At 43.3% G+C, this 20,947-nt stretch overlaps 2 protein-coding genes across 7 annotated transcripts in view; one reads left to right on the top strand and one right to left on the bottom strand.

The window, feature by feature from the left end:
- Positions 1-20,947, bottom strand: part of LOC308463448 (transmembrane protein 238-like) — a 166,317-nt gene that overhangs the window by 115,148 nt on the left and 30,222 nt on the right. The gene's annotated exons all lie outside the window — the stretch shown is intronic.
- SNX29 (sorting nexin 29) overlaps positions 1-20,947 on the top strand; it is a 225,936-nt gene that overhangs the window by 42,040 nt on the left and 162,949 nt on the right. For all 6 annotated transcript variants that reach the window (XM_080981819.1, XM_080981821.1, XM_080981822.1 and 3 more), the window contains one exon: positions 10,584-10,666. In XM_080981819.1, the coding sequence (XP_080837945.1) occupies positions 10,584-10,666 (83 nt within the window). The remainder of the gene's footprint in view (positions 1-10,583; positions 10,667-20,947) is intronic.

The following is a 20,947-nucleotide window of genomic DNA, read 5'->3' on the forward strand; positions in this document are numbered from 1 at the left end:
CCAAAGTGAAAATATGATAGCGAGTCCCATGTTGCAGCTCAGGAATCGGGAGGTGGGGCTTGGGTCTAGACCAGCTGGAGACCACTGGGGTGGAGGGTTGAGATCTAAGGACAACCCAGAAGCTACCAACTTGGTTTGCTCAACCTAGAACGGCAAAGTTTTTGTGGCTTGGGCCGGTTCACGGTCCCACAGACGCCACGGTGGGCCGGAGTGCGTGCGTGCAAACGCTATTTCTGGCACTTCTTCTGGTGTGGAGGAGGCGTGTGCAGCTTCCCATTGGCTGCAGGAGCTTGCTGCAACCCACTGGTTGAAGACCTATGTTCTATCCTTCAGAGCCCAGCCTTTGCCTTTATTTCAGAGTTCCAATTTTGAGTGCTGTACACAGGTGTGACAGCACCCAATGAAGGATGCTTTTTGCAAAGGGAGCTGCAACCAGCCCTATCACTGTCAATGTCTCCTTCCTTTAGGGACCTTGCTTCTGGGTGCAGGGATCAAATGTTGTCTTGGGTACTGGAAATAGAAACTCCACAAAAGGATATCTCCTCTTAGCTTGTTGCACTTTAATTTGTTTACTGCTGTGTCTGTATCCCACCAAGGAGCTCTAGGGTGTGGTACGTGGTTCTTCCTCTCCCCATTTTCATCCTCACGACAACCCTGTGAGGTAGTTTAGACTGAGAGTGGTCCAAGAGTGAGCTTTATGGCTGAATTGAGGATTTGAACCCTGGTTCCCAAGGTTCTAGTCCAGCATGTGCATTTTCTCTCTCTTCTGGAATAGGTCAACCCAATTAGTAAGCTCTGTGTCTTGCAAACTCTTTCCCAATATGTTATTCCAATCTCTTTCTTTCTTTTCTTATTTCCTTTTTAAAAAAGAGTGAATAGATTTTCTTAACAACACTGAGTTTTGTGCTATTTAGGGATGATGGATTATGTTTGAATGATGAGTAAGCAACTCAATAGATTTTGTTAAACCGGTTTCCTGTGCTTTTTTTCTTTCTCTGCTTGGCGTTGTTGTCTTGTTGATGCTCCAGTGCTCCATAATGCAACTCTGCTGTTTTCGATTTTGAAATTGGTTCCAAAAACCTGTCACCGTTCACCTTTTGCTGATTGATACATGCGGTAGTAACTCCATCTGTAGTCATTTCTACTGGAGTCTTCCTAGGTTGATTGCGGAACACAGGCATGTTTTAACATTTCTCAGAAAGTTTGCGATATCGCTCAGTGTTAATACAAATAGGTCAGCTGTCAGCCTCAATGCAGCAACAAATATATCTAAGCCTTTGCTGCAAAATTTCGAATAACAAAGAGAGGCTCGAGCATCACACTTCTCAAAAGTATCTTGAATATGGGCTGTTGTAGCATATAAACAAGAGAGTCCTTTAGGTTGAAATTATGGGTCTCTCCACCCCCTGGAACAGTCTTTCTGTCCTAATTCCAAGCTGAGTCAACAGTCCTGTGTGTCATCTGTTGAAGCACTTAAGTAGGGATTGTGATGTCAGGTGACAGTTTCAAAGCGGGCTGTTCTCAGCACCAATCAGCTGATCGTTGCTGGGTGCACACACCTTCAAAGGAGCTCGCTATAAGTACTGATTAGCTGACCAGTGGTTCCAGGAACCCCCTTTTTCTTTTTTTTTTAATTAAAGATTTTCTTGTTTTACAGAAGTATGTGTAATGTCTCTCGTATTTTTTCTGTGTAACATTTTTACAAATCAGTTCCATTTGTTGAGACATTGGAGTGGAGGGGTGGAGGGGGGAAGATGGGTGGGGGTGGGGGGGTCGGGTGGCGATGTTTCTATTTTGCTTAATGTGTGTAGGGTTTGGTGTTAGCGTTGCTCGTGCAGGTTCTCTGCTGTTTATTTGTGTTTCTTTGGTGGTGAGAGAGGTTGGGGTTGGCCTAGGGTGTGGTTGATTGTTTGTGATTGGCTTTGGTGATCTTTGTTTTCGTGTGTGAGTGGGGTGGGTGGGTGTTTTGGATCAGGTTAGCCGTATTGATTTGTATGCTGTTGGTGGATTATTGTCATTGTCTTGTTGGGCTGTGTATGTGATAAAGGGGAGCCATACTGGGGTAAAGGGTGTCTTCTTCTGTTTGTCCCCGTGTCAGTTTCAGTTTATTGGTTAATTTTTCTAGTAGGGCTGTTTCCCATACTATTTGGTACCATTGGTCCATGCTTACTCCTGACAGGTCTCTCCAGTGTCTGGTTATGGTGTTTCTGGCTGCTGAAAGTAGGTGGGCTAGGAACCCCCTTTTGAAGTCCATTTGTAGGTGCAATGTGAATCCAAGCAACACCTGCAAACAAAAAACTTCATTGGGGTTGAGGAGCCAAATTAGTCTGGTGGGCCAGATCTTTACCTTCTCCCACCCCTGCAAGCCAGCTTTCCCAGGTGGGTGGGGCCATACATCTGCCAATCATTTGATGTCAGGTGACTGATAGGTGGGCAGTCCCACTCACCTCTCAGAGTTGAGCTGCCCATGTAGGGGTCTGCTTCTGCTCTGCCAGTGTGTTTCCTGCAGGGAACGCATTGGCAAAGCATCGTCCTGCAGGATTGAACCTTCTGCTCACCAACTGATGTCACCCAGTGGCAACAACTGATGGACGGGTGGGTGTCATTCTTTGGGCCAGCTGGGACCCCCAGAGAACCAGGGTTGCCCCATGGGACAGAGGTTCCCCACCCTGGGCTCGATGGACCAGTGGATTGACTTGGTATAAGGCATCTTCCTATGTTCAGCTGAGAAGAGTGCTTGTTCTGGGGATGTGGTTACTCTTTGGACAGCTAGCATGGACTTGTTAGAATTCCTGCTCCATGTTTGCAGTCATGGGATTGTTGTCTGTCACATGACGGTATATGTTTTGACTCCACAGAGTGGGAAGTGACGAAGGCAGGATGTTTGTGTTACTGTGTTCCGTGAAGTGGGAGTACAGTGGTACCTCGGGTTAAGTATTTAATTGGTTCCGGAGGTTCGTACTTAACCTGAAACTGTTCTTAACCTGAAGCACCACTTTAGCTAATGGGGCCTCCTACTGTTGCCGCGCCACCGGAGCACAATTTCTGTTCTCATCCTGAAGCAAAGTTCTTAACCTGAAGCACTATTTCTGGGTTAGCAGAGTCTGTAACCTGAAGCGTATGTAACCTGAAGCGTATGTAACCTGAAGCGTATGTAACCCGAGGTACCACTGTATTGTCCTTTGTTCTTTTTCTCTTTGCTGTCTGATGCTAGAGAGAGAGGGAACCATGTTGCAGTGTGTGTTTATATTTAAATAAAGCAGATTAGCCAAAATGCTGAGTTGCTGAGGTCTGTTACGCATGATGCGCAAACTCTGCGGATCCCTAAGTGTGCCGGTGTCGGTTGGCATCGGTCACTGTGATGTTTGGGCTGAAGAAAGCTTATGAAGCTCCCGAACGATTGACCAGGAGGGAGGGAACATGCCAGTCAGGTATGTGTCTCTGCCAGGGTCCTACTCGAGTATAGGCTGAACTCCTGACAGGACTGTGGTGACGCTGTCAGTACCCTGTAGTAGACTTCATAAATCCTTCAACTAAGACTGTTCAGCTTCCTGGCTTGTCTCTTTAGGAAACGGAGTGGATGGCAATGGAAAGTAGCAAAAATTAGCTACTGACTAAGCTTAGATTCTTGGTATGAAAAGCTGAAGCTCTGAACGTGCCTTTTGCTCAGCTCTTCTTTCGGCGGTAGACTAAGCAGAGTGGATTTGCCCGAGTAACTCTACATATTAGTTGGCCAGAACTGGTTTTGAATTTGCATTCGAGGTGTCTGAAATCTTCCAAATGAAAGGGCATTCGTAATCATGCCATGTTTGTCAAAATAGAAGCGCAACTTTCCCAAGCTCTTGCTGTTGTGTTTGTCTTATCTTTTCTTTTTTTAAAAAAACCCCAAATCTCATAAGTTATCATTTGGAAGTACGCAGAATGGGGCTGGAATCAACCATTTATCTCCAAGAACCGTGCAATTTTATTTGACAGCCAATCATAAGATCTCTATCTCTGTGTGTGTGTGTGTGTGTGTGTGCGCGCGCGCACGTGCGTTTGTTTCCTTTTCCTTTGAGCTTTCACCAGGGCAGCAATTCTGTGAGGCAAGTAAGTGGAGAGGAAGTGCAATGTCATAGTCTCCCTATCTAAATTCTTTACCAGAGAGATGGTGATGGCTTAAATTGCTTTCGTAACAGAATTAGAACAAATTTCCAGAGAAGAGGCTTGCTTGCAGCTGTTGGCTATGGAACTTCTTATGTTCTGAGCAAGAGGAACTAAAGAGGTGGCTTGTGAGATTCCCGTCCCTGGAGACAGAAGCTACCGTAGAGGAACCTTTAGGTTCTAGTCGTACAGGGGTTGCTGCTCTACCCTGATTAATCTTGGTGAATGCTCCTTGATGAATATATCCTCAATGTGTGGCATTCAGGCTGTGTTATCAGTTTCTACATTTTGTGTGATGGTTTTGTTCATGTTTTGGTATCTGTAAAATTTAGTTCGCCTTCTGTAAAATCACCAGAAATTTTGTGTGTGTGTGTGTGTGTGTATGAGAGAGATTCTGACTAAACATTAAAAATAATTTTCTGACAGTAAGAGCTATTTGACAGTGGAGCAGACTATGGTGGACTCTCCTTCATTGGATAAATAAAGGTTGGATCCCCCTGTCACGGAGTCATTAGCTGTGATTCCTGCATTGCAGTGGGTTGGACTAGATGCACCTTGGTTTTCCTCCCAACTCTACAATTCTATGATTCCAAGTACAGTAACAAGTATTAACAATAAGAGCACAAAATATAGCAGCATGTCAATTCAGAATGCCATTAAGAAGATCAGTCATCAAAGCCAAGAGCAAAAAAGGAAGGAAGGAAGGGAGAAAATAGAAGGAGAAGGAGTCAAGCAGGGAAAGGGAAGAGAGAGAATAAACTCTGGCAGAGCTGTGCTATGGTGCAGTGATCCTGGCTTGTTTACATTACAGTGGAACCTTGGGTGTCGAGCATAACCCGTTCCGGAAGACTGTTCGACTTCTGAAACGTTCAACAACCAAGGCGCAATTGCCGGTCGGCAAAATCCATTGGAAAAATGGAAAAATGTACCTCGGAAGCCATTCGACTTTCGAAGTGCCTTCAAAAACAAAAGCATTCACTTCTGGGTTGTTGGCGTTCGAAAGCCGAAATGTTCGACTTCTGAAGCATTCGACAACCAAGGTTCCACTGTATCTGAAATGGGGAAGTCTGGGTTAGGAAGAACTGAGACAAATAAAACCATGCTTCCAGTAGCACCTTTAAGACCAACTAAGTTAGTTCTTGGTATGAGCTTTCGTGTGCAAGCACACTTCTTCAGATACCTGTATCTGAAGAAGTGTGCTTGCACACGAAAGCTCATACCAAGAACTAACTTAGTTGGTCTTAAAGGTGCTACTGGAAGGATTTTTTTTATTTTGACTATGGCAGACCAACACGGCTACCTATCTGTAAATAAAACCATGGTTCAAGTTCATGGCTAGTGAACTGAAAGTAAGCTAGAGATCCTTGTTTTGGGTGTGATGTGGAACTCAAGTTTACACAAAACCAGTGGTCTAAGAGGGGAGCAACATGGGAGTGGCCATGATACTCTTCACAGGTTGATAAACCATAGTTTACCAGAGGAGGAATATTAATATCTGAACTGGCTTGTAGTTCTTTAGCCTTTTATAACTTTGCACCTATGCTACTTCAAATCCATTTCGATTAAAATCTTCGTTCAGTGGTTGAACTTTGATTTCTCAAAAGTCTGCGTTCCCTCCCTTTCACATTACAGAAAGAGCAAATTTGTTTCCAGGATGGCATACAGCAATAACGTGTTCCACTGAGCAAACATCTGAAAAACGTAGTGTGTCTAAAAGTTTCCTTTCCAAACCTGGCAGTAAAATGCAAATGCCTGAAATTTATTAAAACATTTCATTAAGCATTTAGGGTGCTAAATAATTTACTTAGGGTTAGCTGAATAGCAGCTAAATTACATAACATGAATTCCGACACTTGTAAAGCATGAATTTCATCCTTGAGCTCCAATCAATCCCAAATGTAGAAACAGGACGTTTTATGTAAGATTGTAACCAATCAAGTTTTTCTTGGAGTATACTCACTGAAATTAATATACCTAAGTTAGGCATGCTTACTAATTTCAGTAGGTTTACTCTGAGCATGGCTATTGATAGCTGCAACCCATTATTTTTATATTAGCATGGGAAGACCTGTAATTGACATCTTGAAATATTGCCAGAGAGTTTCCAATAAGTGAAAAAAACACAAGATGAAATGTATCTAATGAATTCAAAGCAGGATAGGTGCAAAGTAATTTTTAAACGACAAAGTACTGTATCCAGCTGTGTCCAGAATTGCTGTGGTTGGCATCCATCCGTCTCGAGAGACAATGGAGTGAGCCTCCAAGGGTGAAGTCGGACCGCTGCTTTGACAGCACTGCAGTGACCTTCCCAGGGTGCAAGTCTGGGCAGTGTGTTCTGGGCTGCCCAGAAGACAAGACCCCTCTCTCAACCTCACTGATGTGGTCCAAAGGAAAGCAGAGCAATAGGTTTGGGACCAGCTTGGCTGCAGGAGTTGATGGAAAGAGGCATGCCATCCAACTGCCTTAGGGACTGCACTCTGGATTTGTGTAGGGCTTACTCTTTAGCCTTTTCTCCTCCTGAAGATATCCCACAAGGCAGTGGACGCTGAGGATCAGAGTTTTCCTTTTCCTAGATGGGCAACCTTCCCAGGTTGACGAGTCTCACTTTCCTCTACAGCACGTGCAGAAATTGCCTTCTTTACCATTGGACCCACTATTGGTTTCATCTACTCCATCTGCCGGAGCCTGTCTTCACATGAAATTAGTGGAGCAGCAATTTCTTTATCCTAATGCAAATTTGTTTCCTCATTCAAACTTTCATAAAAGTAATTTTGAATATTATTAAGGGCATATGCATATTCTGCTAAATAAAATTTACTTCACCATTGAGTAGTTCCAAAGATGTATCTAACTTTTGGGTTCTGTGTAAAGTTAGAAAACCATATTTGAGAGGGATTGTTTAGAATAAAAGCTACTCTCCCCCTCCCCAACTCATTATTTTAGGGTAAGGCTGAAAATCCTTCTTATTTGTAAGCCGTCCATTGCCAACTTATGTTATGCTACTCTAGTAAAAAACAAAAGTTTATGTTAGATAGATTTTTTTTTTCTAGCTCAATATGTCGTAAGTTGGTGATCCATCAGTTCCAATTGCCACTGGCAAACTCTAGCTTTATGCTTTTGAACCTTCCATATCAGGGACTAAGAATCATGAGTCCCTGACCTAGACATGCAAGGGAAAAATGAAGCCAACACGATGCACTTTAAATCTGTAGTCATTTTTTGGCACTATGATCCCCTCCCCTGAAGTGTCTGTAGATTATTAGGCATCACAATGTCTGTGGTCACTATAAAGCACATAAAGCTAAAAGCAGTAAAAGCAATTAAAATGTAAATATACTTTTCATGGGTAGATTATAACTTTGTTTTATAGAGCTTTTCAGAATTACAATAACTTTGTTTCATTACGTTTCTCAGAACTGCAATAAACGGAAAGCTATAATCTTCCCGTTAACCCTTCTCTCTCTTTCTTTAAAGGCTAAAACTCGGTGAGTTTAGTTAAATTGTTTTCTCTCTCGTTCAGATTCAAGTGATAATTTTAGCAGAGTTGCTCCCATTCTGTAAAGATCAGGTCTGATGCTTGGTGTTTGGATTCTGCACACGGAAGCAGTAAGAGTAATATACAGCATAAAATGCCTTCGGGATCTGCATTAAAATTTCATCGTTGTGTAATGTATACTCCGTGGCCACACAGGAATTTGTACAGTTCTGGAGGAGGCTGAATTAAGCAAAGTTGCACTGACCAGAAATCTGACTTGACAGCTCTGTAATTATTAAAGAAAATATATTGGCCAAGTCATTTCCCAGTGAATTCTTAGGAGATTTCTCCTGAAGGCTCCTTTGCAATGTCACTTTTATGTAGCAATCATTCCCCAAGTTGAGAAAATGTTCCCTTGATTTAACTAGCACTGTTCAAAAGAACAACAGCTAGTTCAGCCTTGCAAATGGAATGAACAGTTGTTGTTCGTCCATGCTAAACAAAGCTGCTTGTTTCTTGGACACTGATTATAAGCACTACCATGGGTTTTCAAGGTGTAACAAGTTCGAACATTTCTGTACCCTTATCCAACACCCCCAAATCATTTTGTTGTGATTTATTAGCCAAAATGCCCCCTGTTTGGGGGAGTTATGTCAGGTAAGGAACAGAAGAAGAGTCTGCTGAAACAGGCTAGTGGCCCAAATAGTCCAGCATCCTGTTCTCACGGTGGCTAATCTACAAGAAGCCCACAAGTTGGACCTGAGCAGAACAGCACTTTCCCCTCCTGCAGTTTCCAGTAGCGTTATTCCCTCTGGCAGTGGTGTTTAAACATTGCTATCATGTGCCCATAGTTTGTACTTTCCAGAAACAATACATGATTCCCCACACACAAACCTTTCTTGTTGTGTGTGTGCAGTTTTGAGAAACGTAATGAAACAGGGTTATTGTAATTCTGAAAAGCTCAATAAAACAAAGTTATAATCTACTCATGAAAAGTATATTTGAGTAAATGTAGTATATATGTGAGATAAAAATGCTGCCAAAGAAAAGAAAAGAAAAGAAAAGAAAAGTGTACAGTGGTGCCTCAGGTTAAGAACTTAATTCGTTCTGTAGGTCCGTTCTTAACCTGAAACTGTTCTTAACCTGAGGTACCACTTTAGCTAATGGGGCCTCTTGCTGCCGCTGCTTGATTTCTGTTCTCATCTTGAAGCAAAGTTCTTAACCCGAGGTACTATTTCTCCGTTAGTGGAGTCTGTAACCTGAAGCATCTGTAACCTGAGGTACCACTGAATGTGGAAGAACGATATTTCAGTCTGCTACCATTGAGCTGTGTTTTTGGAAAATTGCCCCTAGTTGGGACAAAGGAAAAAAACCAAAACACCCCAGTAACAAAAAATGAGATTTCTTGGGATGTTTTTCGTGCCCTGGGCATTTTTTCGTTGAAAGAAACCTGCTTGGGCATATTTTGCATGCTAATGCTAGTGATGGGGAGGGGAAGCAGAGGAGGCGAAAGTTCTGCTCCCGGCACCTTCTGATTCCCAAGAGGTTCCCCAGGCATTAGCCACATACTTTCAAGCTTAGCTTTATTAAAACAAAGAAAAGAGGAAGAAAGTTAAGAGCATGGGTAGGCAAACTAAGGCTCGGGGGCCGGATCTGGTCGAATCGCCTTCTAAATCTGGCCCGCGGACAGTCTGGGAATCAGCCTGTTTTTACATGAGTAGATTGTGTCCTTTTATTTAAAATGCATCTCTGGGTTATTTGTGGGGCCTGCCTGGTGTTTTTACATGAGTAGAATATGTGCTTTTATTTAAAATGCATCTCTGGGTTATTTGTGGGGCATAGGAATTCGTTCATTTTTTCCCCTTCCAAAATATAGTCTGGCCCCCCACAAGGTCTGAGGGACAGTGGACCGGCCCCCTGCTGAAAAAATTTCCTGACTCCTGGTTAAGAGGGTTAGGGTAGTTGCTTTCAATATCTATTAGCCAAGGTGGCTGTATAGAAAATCTGGGTTCAGGAGCAAATTTCTTGGGAGAGAGATGTTGCCTTGATGGCCTGCTTCTGGGCTTCCTGGAGGCGTCTGATTGTCCACTTTGGAAAGGAGGTGATGGACTTTTGCGCTGATTAAGGAGGACTGCTTTTTTGTCCTTGAATATACACCCAGTATCAAACCCTGCACTGTAGAGAATCACAGCATCCATCTCACCCTGGTTATGGAATGTTGTTGCTTTTCCTCTTACTCATGTATGTTCCTTTAATCTGCAACCTCACCCACAGTGGCACGCAAACACAAATACTGTGTGGTGTAGTGGTTAGAGTGTCTTACTAGGACCTGGGAGAGTGGGGTTCGAATCCATGAAGCTCACTGGGTGGCCTCTCTCACCCTAACCTACCTCACAGGGCTGTTGTGAGGATGAAACTGTTCATGCTACTTGGAGCTCCTTGGAGGCAAAGCAGAATATAAATGCAGTAATACATAATTAATCCAGTAGTAACAATATACTGAATCAAATCTCCATCTCTTTGCGCTTGCACGTCTCTAAAGCCACCATCAGTTAGTGCAGAGAAAGGGCTAGCCAGCATGGTACCCTCCAGATGTCGCTGGACCACAACTCCCCTGGTCCTTGACTATTGACCATGTTGGCTGGGACTGATGGGAGTTGTAGTCCAGCAGCATCTGAAGGGCACCATCTTGACTATTGCTGGAGTAGACATTGCTGGTTTAGATAGACCAACAGCTTGACTTTGGCATAGGGCAGCTTTATTGGTTGATTTGCACAGCTGCCTCTTGGCTGCAACATCCATCCAGTCACATGAATTGGAGTTTTATGGCCATGGTCTACTATTTCAGGTATTGGATCCCCATGTTCGCTATTTATTTTATAACTTGCTCCAGAGTACTTCCCTGTTCCCCACCTTAAAAGAAGAAGAAGAGCAATATTATTTGTTGTTGTTCTTGTATTTGCAGAGAAAACGAGGTGCTAAAAGTACAGCTGAAGAAGTATGTAGGAGCTGTCCAGATGCTGAAAAGAGAAGGTCAGACTGTGGAAGGTGAGTGTGGGGGAAAACGGTCGCTTGTGGCATTATTGACAGTGCTTCTCTTTGCTGGTACGAAATACATTGCTAATGAATCATTGCCAAAATACAGTTTTGAAAAATACAAGATGCTCCCCATTGGTTAGTATGGAACATTTTAATCCTGTAATTTCACACGACAAGGGAGGCTATTATCGTTCTACTATTTTTCGGTAAGTCTTGACAAAAGAGCAATTGATGGCTTATGCTTCCCGGTTCTGTGCATGTTGTGCAGGGGTGATAAGACAGCTTGCTTTTGTCTCTGTATTATTTATGTGGCGATTGTGGTTGGTGTTTCTTTTAGATCCATAAAGGAACCAAGGCCCTTTCTCCAACGGATGACAATAAGTCCTGCTTCTGCCTTAAGAGGTTTCTGTTTCTAGGGCAAAGTTGAGGAATGATTCCTTTAAAGCTCATTCCCTTTTTGTGCCCCCCTCTTTTCTTTTAAACACTCCTTTGTGATCGCTTGGAAACTATTTAAGATTTACAGAGCATTGTGGCTGTATCCTCAGTTCTGGGCTAATGCACAGCCTGCGTTAGTGTTTGTTTAGGTACTGTAGGCTGGATGCAGATTTAGTGACCCACACTGGCACAATTGTACATTTTTTTACCATCCCCTCCATTGGGTGGAGTTTGATTTGTACAACGTCCTTCCATTCCACTTTTTCTGATTTTTTCATCCCCCTTCGGGCAGCCTTTTCTGACACATTCCACATTCATGAGGAACCCCTGACTCTCTGGAGAGTCTTTTTGGAGCATGCAAGACTGCAGTGAGGAGAAGGGGACAGAAAAGCCCCATTGGCTGAACAGATTTTTGCTCTCTCAACTCTAGATCCAATCTTAGAAGTGGCCACCCAGGTTTTTGGCTGGGGCCAGAAGATCAGAACATGTTACTCGAGAGTTTCAGAGTGCTGATGGGAACCTACACAAATCCTTCAGCAACTAAAGCCCAGGGGCCGGATCCGGCCCAATCACCCTCTAAATCCGGCCCGCAGACGGTCCAGGAATCGGCATGTTTTTACATGAGTAGAATGTGTCCTTTTATTTAAAATGCATCTCTGGGTTATTTGTGGGGCATAGGAATTCGTTCATCCCCCCCAAAAAAAATATAATCCGGCCCCCCACAAGGTCTGAGGGACAGTGGACTGGCCCCCTGCTGATAAAGTTTGCTGACCCCTGTCCTTCAGCATTCATCTGAGACCCTTCTCATGGAGTTCCTCTGAGGGTGGTTCAGAGGCTGGCAGGAAGGGAGAGGACCATTTTTGGTTGTAGCTCCCCAGCTGTGGAATGTTCTCGGTGAAGCATGCCAGAAAAACCGTGTCTCAGCTAAGCCACCTGACGTTATAGGAAGATGTGTTGAGATGCCTCTCATTGAGGAAAGATGAGGATGGGGATAAGGTTTCCCCCAGACCTGCACACTTCATCCCTCATACTGGGGAGAGGAGCACCAGGAGGACCTTGTCTCCTGATCTTAGAGCATGGGCAAATCAATGCTGAAGATGCCTATTGGAGGCCTGCAAACAGGACCTGGGTACAAAAGCACTTCCCACACGTAGGATTCCCAGCAACCCCTCATACTGTGGTGGTAGGACAAAGCCATTATGTCCAGTAGCTATTAAGAGCCCTAGCCGTGGAAACCAGCATAGAAGTGTCTTCTTTCAGGCTGTTGGGTTGGATCCAGAGTACTGTATTTTTCACTCTATAAGACGCACCAGACCACAAGACGCACCTACTTTTTTGAGGAGGAAAACAAGAAAAAAAATATTCTGAATCTCAGAAGCCAGAATAGCAAGAGGGATAGCTGTGCAGTGAAAACAGCAATCCCTCTTGCTGTTCTGGCTTCTGGGATAGCTGCGCAGCCTGCATTCACTCCATAAGACGCACACACATTTCTCCTTACTTTTTAGGAGGGAAAAAGTGAGTCTTATAGAGCAAACAATACGGTAAATTTGTTTTTGTTTTTTAAAATATCTCATTGACTTGGGACAAGTTAGCTGTGAGTTGGGTTTCGGCCCATTAAAATCTGTCCCCTCGACACATTTTGATTTTCAGTAAAATGTGTTCTTCCCACTCCTCAGGTTTATTTTTATTCTGGAAGTAAATTGGCTGGAAGTGAGGGCTGGGTTCTTTTGCTGTATAGAATGACTGGCTGAAAAGAGAGAACTAGTACTTTTTAAACGCGCGCGCACACACACAGGCACTTTCGTTGGAGAAAATTAAATCTCTTGACAGGCGGTAAAAAGCCTTTTAGTACTTTTCTAGTGCTTTAAACTGCGGAAATAAGTTTTCCATTGGTATTCACAGCTTGAGCACTTATGGATTGAGGGTTTTTATCTAAGCTCCTGGAGGAATTAAGTAACTTAATTCCTGTTTGTAAAACAATTTAAATCAATATAGCTATGTGATTCTTCTTGCAAGTATCATGGCCTGATTTTTTAATAAGAAATACGTAGACATAAATTCTATTCATGAATTTTCCTTGTAAGTGCACTCATCTATGCTCCCATAGCCCCCGCAAACTTCCTACAATAAACACTTTTTCCTGAAAAATCATATTTGGTTTTTTTTTGACTGAAAGTTTAAAGATTAGAGGATAAAATGTTTCAGCAGTTTATGTATTGCCATCATTAGTCTCTCACATAATTTATTATTATACAGCCACATTTATAGCCCTGCATTAAGCGTGAGTTGGCTGAATCCCATTCTGCTGTTATAATGAGAAATTGAGGTGTGAGGAATAGGTTCTACTGCTATGGTTAGAAAATAATTCATCAGACTGGTTTGAAATTTGGCAGTGTACGATGTGTAAATCTGAGAATGGCCCATGCTGAATTTGGGATCGAAAGGATAATAAATTGGCTACGCTTAATTCCAAGTAAAAACATTTTTAATTTTCTTACATTTATCTCGCCACCTTTCTTACTTCCTTTTAGCATTTGTATTCCATCTTTTATCCAAGGAGGTCACGGTGGTGTTCAGTATTTTCCTGCTCCTCAATTAACCCCCACAACAACCCTGTTGAGAGGCAGTTAGGCTGAGAAGCAGTGACTGGCCCAAGATAACCCAGTGAGCTTCATGGCTGAGTGGGAATTTGAACCCTGGGCTGCCAAATCCTAGACCAGGGGTCAGCAAACTTTTTCAGCAGGGGGCTGGTCCACTGTCCCTCAAACCTTGCAGGGGGCTGGATTATATTTTGGGGGGGAAATAAAAATGAACAAATTCCTATGCTCCACAAATAACCCAGAGATGCATTTTAAATAAAAGGGCACATTCTGCTCATGTAAAAACACGCTGATTCCTGGACTGTCCGTGGGCCGGATTTAGAAGGCGATTGGGCTGGATCCGGCCCCTGGGCCTTAGTTTGCCTACCCATGTCCTAGACCTGCACTCAAACTGCTGCACCACACTTGCTGTCTTCCGTCATGGAACCTAAAGGGGTCTTCCATCGCAGTACTATATTCAGAACCGCTTAGCTGCAGCAAGGTGATGGGTGGTCTTGTGTGTCTTCAGATGATAAGGCTGAATAACCCCTTAGCCTACTAGAACAGTAAGCTCCTCAAGGCCGAGGCCAGGTCTGTGGAATCTTACTTAGAAATAGCAAGCATTTTCATGCAACTTATACTTCCAGAGGCTAAGACTGGCCAGAAACCACCGCCTTGCAACAGCAGAATGACCAAATCTATTGATTAACTTGACCAGAAAAATGCCTTTGTATTAGCAACTACAAGCATGCTACAGGAACGCAGGGGGCACTATGGGTTAAACCACAGAGTCTAGGACTTGCTGATCAGAAGGTCGGCGGTTCGAATCCCCGCGACGGGGGGAGCTCCCGTTGCTCGGTCCCTGCTTCTGCCAACCTAGCAGTTTGAAAGCATGTCAAAGTGCAAGTAGATAAATAGGTACCACCCTGGCGAGAAGGTAAACAGCGTTTCCGTGTGCTGCTCTGGTTCACCAGAAGCGGCTTAGTCATGCTGGCCACATGACCCGGAAGCTGTACTCCGGCTCCTTCGGCCAATAAAGTGAGATGAGCGCCGCAACCCCAGAGTCGGTCATGACTGGACCTAATGGTCAGGGGTCCCTTTACCTTTTTACAAGCATTCTACACGATTAATGAGTAAAAGCACATACCAGAGCTAACAAAGCAAGCCATATCCCCAAACATACAGTACAAATGGGAGAAATCTTTCTGGGGAAACTGCCCCAGCAAAGGCATTCAGTTTGTTGAAAGTAAGCCATTCTCAGCACAACGCGTTAAATCATTCCTAGGATTTCAGCCTATGGATGGTAAATATATATACTGATAAATGTGAGAAAGACAGGCTGAAGTCAAGAGCACAGGAAGTCAATGTGGTGCCCTCCAGATGTTGGACTATAGGTCCCATCATCCCCAGCTAGCATAACCCCGGTTAGGTTAGTGATGATGGGAGTTGTAGTCTAACAACATTTGGAGGGCTGCAAGTTGGCTATCCCTGATCAAGAGATTGCATCAAGTGACTTGACTCTCCTGTCCCTGCATGGCTTTGACTTAGCGCTTCATTAGATAAATGTTTTGAAGCACTATGCGGTTGTTTTTTGGTGTACTGATTTGTATTAAAAATATTCATGAAAACGATCCTTTTAAGCTGCTTAAAATACAAAAAATTATCCTTCATTAGATACTGACTTAGTGTAATTACTGGCGGGGGGAGGGGAGAGGAAGGAACCTTGGCTAGCTATATTCTTCTGTGTTACAATTATGTAAATGAAGGAGTGATAGGAATAGAAACTGTGTGGGTTGGTCAGGTTTTACACAAGAAAAAAGGGGGTGGTGATAGAACGATAGTTTCTAAAAATGAACGGCTCTGCGCCATGCCTTCTGGTTGTCTTTCATCAGCTGTGGGTTACATTTCCATCACTGATACTAAGAATAAATTTGAGCTGCATATGTTTTATAATACATATGATTCCAAAAAGGATGTTTTGTTGGAGGCTGATTTATGTAAGGAAAGAGCTGTATTACTACAAATCTGCATATCTATCTATCTATCCATCTATCTATCTATCTATCTATCTATCTATCTATGCATGCTGCTGCTGCTGCTGCTACTATGGAAGTGCTATAGAAGGGTCCACAATTTTTGGCTGGCCTTAACGCACAAGCCGAAAAATGATGATCTCGGCACTGAACAGCAAGGCATGTTCTGGTCTGAGGCCAGGTTCTAGGAAGAAGGCTGCAAGGCTGGCCAGAGGTTTCAGGACCTCGGATAGCTCTGAGCAAGCCACTTGATCCAGCAAAGGCTGAGAGCGGACAGGCTTTTTAAAGCCTCTGCTACGCAGACAACCTCTCCCATGCTCTGTCCTGCTTGTCATTATGATGTTAGATGATGGGCAGATGGCTTGTCCCGCCTACCTATCACCTTCCCTTGCGCGTTGCTTTCCATGCACTCAACAGACAGTGGGTCGCCAGGCACTTGGGAAGCACAACGTTTGACTTAGTGTTTGCCATTGGCTGGGTTTTAGAGAACTGCAAAAGCAGTTCTGCAGCTCACTTGGTTGGAGCATGGTGCTTATGTGGCCAAGGTTGCACGTTCAATCCCCGTAAGGGACAGCTGCATATTCCTGCATAAGCAGGGGGTTGGACTAGATCAGGGGTCATAAAACTTTTTCAGCAGGGGGCCGATCCACTGTCCCTCAGACCTTGTGGGGGGGTGGATTATATTTTTTTGGGGGGAAATGAACGAATTCCTATGCCCCACAAATAACCCAGAGATGCATTTTAAATAAAAGGACACATTCTACTCATGGAAAAACACGCTGATTCCCGGACCGTCCGCGGGCCGGATTGAGAAGGCAATTGGGTCACATCCGGTCCCTGGGCCTTAGTTTGCCTACCCATGGACTAGATGATGCTCAGGATCCCTTCCAACTCTATGATTCTATGCCTAAATAGGTTTTGGGGCTTAGGGGTATTTGGGTTGTAGCTCCCAGTGCCATCTGGCAAGCCATTTCTGACATAGGGAAGGCTTTCCAGAGCAAGTTTATTTTACTTTTATTGTATCGAATTCATACGCTGCCCTTCATCCAAGGATCACAGGGCGGTTTTACAGTATAAAAACACAGAAATACATAACGTAATAACAAACAAATCAATACCCTCCAGTTTAAAAGGCCATAGATTATTTAATTAGTCAAAGACCTAGGAAAAGAGGAATGTCTTCACACGGTGTTTAAAGAAATGCAGTGAAGGCATTAGACAAACCTCCCTGGGGAGAACATTCACAAATGGGGAGCCACTACAGAAAAGGCCTGTTCTTGTGCTCCCATCCTCTGCGCCTCTTGTGTTTGTAGTATACAGTGGTACCTCTGGTTACATACTTAATTCATTCCGGAGGGCCGTTCTTAACCTGAAACTGTTCTTAACCTGAAGCACCACTTTAGCTAACAGGGCCTCCCGCTGCTGCTGCACCGCCAGAGCACGATTTCTGTTCTCATCCTGTAGCAAAGTTCTTAACCCGAGGTACTATTTCTGGGTTAGCGGAGTCTGTAACCCGAGGTACCACTGTATACAGTGGGTCTCTTCATAAGAGAGAGAAGTAGTCAAAGATCCCTCAAGGCATGTGCAAGCCTGAGGATACACCTAAAGAGAGGTGCTTTTTTAGCATATGATAAATCTTCTAGGAACTGTGTGTCCTTTATTTTTTAACCTCTATTGGAAAAAAGTTATGTACAGTCATACCTCGGGTTACAGACGCTTCGCGTTGCGCGATTTCGGGTTGCACACCGTGCTGAACCCGGAAGTTCCGGGTTTCGGCGCTCGCACGTGCGCAGAAGCGCCGAATCACAACCTGCGCATGCGCAGACCCGCGCATGCGCTGCGGGTTGCGAATGTGCTTTCTGCACGGATCACATTCGCAACCCGAGCGTCCACTGTACTTATTAGTTCTGGGTGCTGCTTATATCCAATTGCATTGGAAATGTTTAACCAGTCCGCTTCAGATTTATATACGGTATTTCGGCTAACGGATGCCATTTGATGGTTTACTGTACGTTTCCGAGAACAATTCAAAGTGTTGGTGCTGACCTTTAAAGCCCTAAACGGCCTCGGCCCAGTATACCTGAAGGAGCATCTCCACCCCCATCATTCAGCCCGGACACTGAGATCCAGCGCCAAGGGCCTTCTGGCGCTTCCCTCACTGCGAGAAGCAAAGTTACAGGGAACCAGACAGAGGGCCTTCTTGGTAGTGGCACCCGCCCTGTGGAATGCCCTCTCATCAGACGTCAAGGAAATAAGCGAATCTCTGACTTTTAGAAGACATCTGAAGGCAGCCCTGTTTAGGGAAGATTTGAATGATTGAAGTTTTAATGTATTTTTAATCTTTTGTTGGAAGCCACCCAGAGTGGCTGGGGAAACTCAGCCAGATGGGCAGGGTATAAATAATAAATTTTTATTATTATTATATTATAATGAATTTGTTAAAATATCTGTATCGTTAAGATGAACTATTTATCTGGATTGTCATATTGGGCTGAATCTGATACTAGTCCTGCCCAGAGGGTTGCATCCAAGCAGACCCATTGAACTTGAAGGGCGTGAGTTAGTCATGTCCATTAATTTAAGTGGGTCTGCTCTTGAGTAAAACTTCATTGAATGCAGACCACGATGTTTTGAAATGAATTAGTGTTTGGGTTGTTACTGTAATACTGCTTTATATTTTCTGTTGTTACGGGAGCCGCTGTGGGCACAGTTATGTGGGAAAGCGACATACAAACTGAAATAATAAATACATGAATAAACAGAGAATTTAAGATCCCCCTGGAACTGGCATTAAAGGCTTCAAGCTTTTGCAGTTGCTCAAATAAAGGTTCACAAAACATTTTTGAGGTAAATAGAGGGATGTTCAGGTTTCAGAACTAAGCAGGGATTTGAGCCTCCAGTTCCCACATCTGAGCCCACCATGCTAGCTAGCTGCTGCACCGCAGTTCATCTTTGACCTAAATAAAAACAAACTGAGAGATTTATTCAATTTTACTTAGGTGTCACTCAAATGACTTTTTTTTAATTTAAGAGACTTAATAATTCCTTTAGGCACAACAGCTCAGAACTAATATTATCATTTGGTGGATGTCAAATCATCATAATAAAGCTAACAGTTATCTTCACTTGAAGCCTTTTTAATTTATTTGGTAATAAAAAACCCCCACAATATATGTTCAAAGAATGAGTTCATTGCCGAATTAAAGTGGTTCTGCAGCACGTGGACGGAAAACTTTCTAAGACCGCAATTACATTTTAAATTTTCAGTTTAATTGTTTAGCTATGCCTATTTAATCCATTATAAGCATTTCTTATGAATATACATAACCTGAATATCAAATACTTAGAGATTCCCTTCCTTTGAACACAGAGGATACAGCTTCTTTAAACTGTGAAAGTGCCAGGCTTAAGGAATCAAAGTATAATTCTCAAGTCATACGCAGGCAACTCCAGAGAGAGAGAGAGAGAGAGAGAGAGAGTGTTTTTAAATGGAGAGTGATACTTTTCAGTTTTATAGAAGCAGATAGATGTGTGCCAAGGATTGCGAGAAAGAATACTTTCCTGCTGGATCAGACTAAGTGCAAACCTAGTCCAGCATCCTGTTCTCACAGTGACCAAGATGTCTATGGAAAGCGCACAAGCGAAACCTAAGCACAACAGCACTCTGCCTACCTATGGTTTTCAGCAACTAGTGTACAGACCTGTTAAGGTCTTTGCCAGTAGTCTGCTCTACTTTTTGTAAGCGAGCATTAGAGTAGAAGTTCCCAAACTTGGGTCTCCGGCTGTTTTCGGACTACAGTTCCCATCATCCTTGACCACTGGTCCTGCTAGCTACGGATTATGGCAGTTGTAGTCCAAAAACAGCAGGAGACCAAAGTTTGAGAAACCCTGCATTAGAGGGTCCCTCAATTCTCCCTCTGTCTGTCCCTCCCTCGCTCCCTCTTTTTGCTTCAAAACATTAAGATGGTTAAAAATTAAACAAAAGGAAAAGGGCCCCTGGACGGTAAAGTTCAGTCAAAGGCAACTATGGGGTGCGGCGCTCATCTCGCTTTTCAGGCCGACGGAATGAGCACCGTCGGGAACAAAATAGTTAATTTAAAGCTCTGTTTTCCCTGTTCCCCTTTCAAAATACCCTGCATAACATAGGGCTAAGGAACTTGTTGTAGTTGTGCCACTATCAGCTGTGTGAAAACTGTCGAGTCCAACAAAAAGGGTAATTACCGTATTTCTCCGTGTATAAGACTAGGTTTTTTTTTTACCAAAAAGTTAGGTTTAAAATTGGGGCTCGTCTTATACACAGGTAGTGTTGAGGGGTGTTTTCTTAATTTGGAGTCCCCCAAAACAGGGGGCGTCTTATATATGGGGGCGTCTTATACGCAGGAAAATGCGGTATATAACATGGGAAATTTCAGGGTTACTTTGCCCTTAATTTATGCTGATGTGTTGGATGCTGGTAGTGCTTTGTCTTAAAAACCTCTTTCTTTTTGTTGTTGCAAATGACGAGAAATGCTGGAATAAACCAAAATTGACCCACTAATTTCCTTCCATTTTATTGCTGGAGATGAGATCTTCTATGTCTAAAATATCACATTAGTTTAGTTCTTAAATTTATCTTTTGAAGTAATTTGGGTATGGACAGATGGGGCAGTGGAATTCAGACTTTTTTACACTTGGAAGTTTGCCAGGAGCCATTTCCCTGACATTCTGGCGAAAGCTGTATTCATCAGGGATATTAGAATTGTGTGGCTCACAGAGATTTTCAATTTCAGCCCTGCTCCATCATAATTAATATGTTAGTTGTGAGTAATCTTCTTTACCTTCTTGCATTGTCCAAAGAAAAGGTCCTGATAAATAGACCTTAGAACATTGTGCATTTTAGGATTTAATGTAATTGCAGGGAATGGCTCAGAACAAATCAGATTATTGGGATTTGGATTTTCACATTACAAGGAAAGATACGGCTGGTGGCAAATATTTGTTTTTTTAAAAGCTTGGCTGGAAAAGCAGAGAGAGCATCAACCTGAGATCTAGATGAAATGTGTTTCTAGTTGGGGTAGGTTCAATGCTTGGCCATACGGGATGCTAATCCTTGATACTACTATTAATTGGGAAACTGGGGAACAAACCCTGGCTGTTTCAGAGGCATTTGTTTGCTGTAGGGGTAAGCAAGACTTCTAAATTGAAATATATGGCTATTTATTGCATTTATATTCCCACCTTTACTTTGAAGAGCTCAAGGCGGC

Source organism: Podarcis pityusensis, assembly GCF_964106645.2.
Source record: "Podarcis pityusensis genome assembly, chromosome: 14".
NCBI lineage: Eukaryota > Metazoa > Chordata > Lepidosauria > Squamata > Lacertidae > Podarcis > Podarcis pityusensis.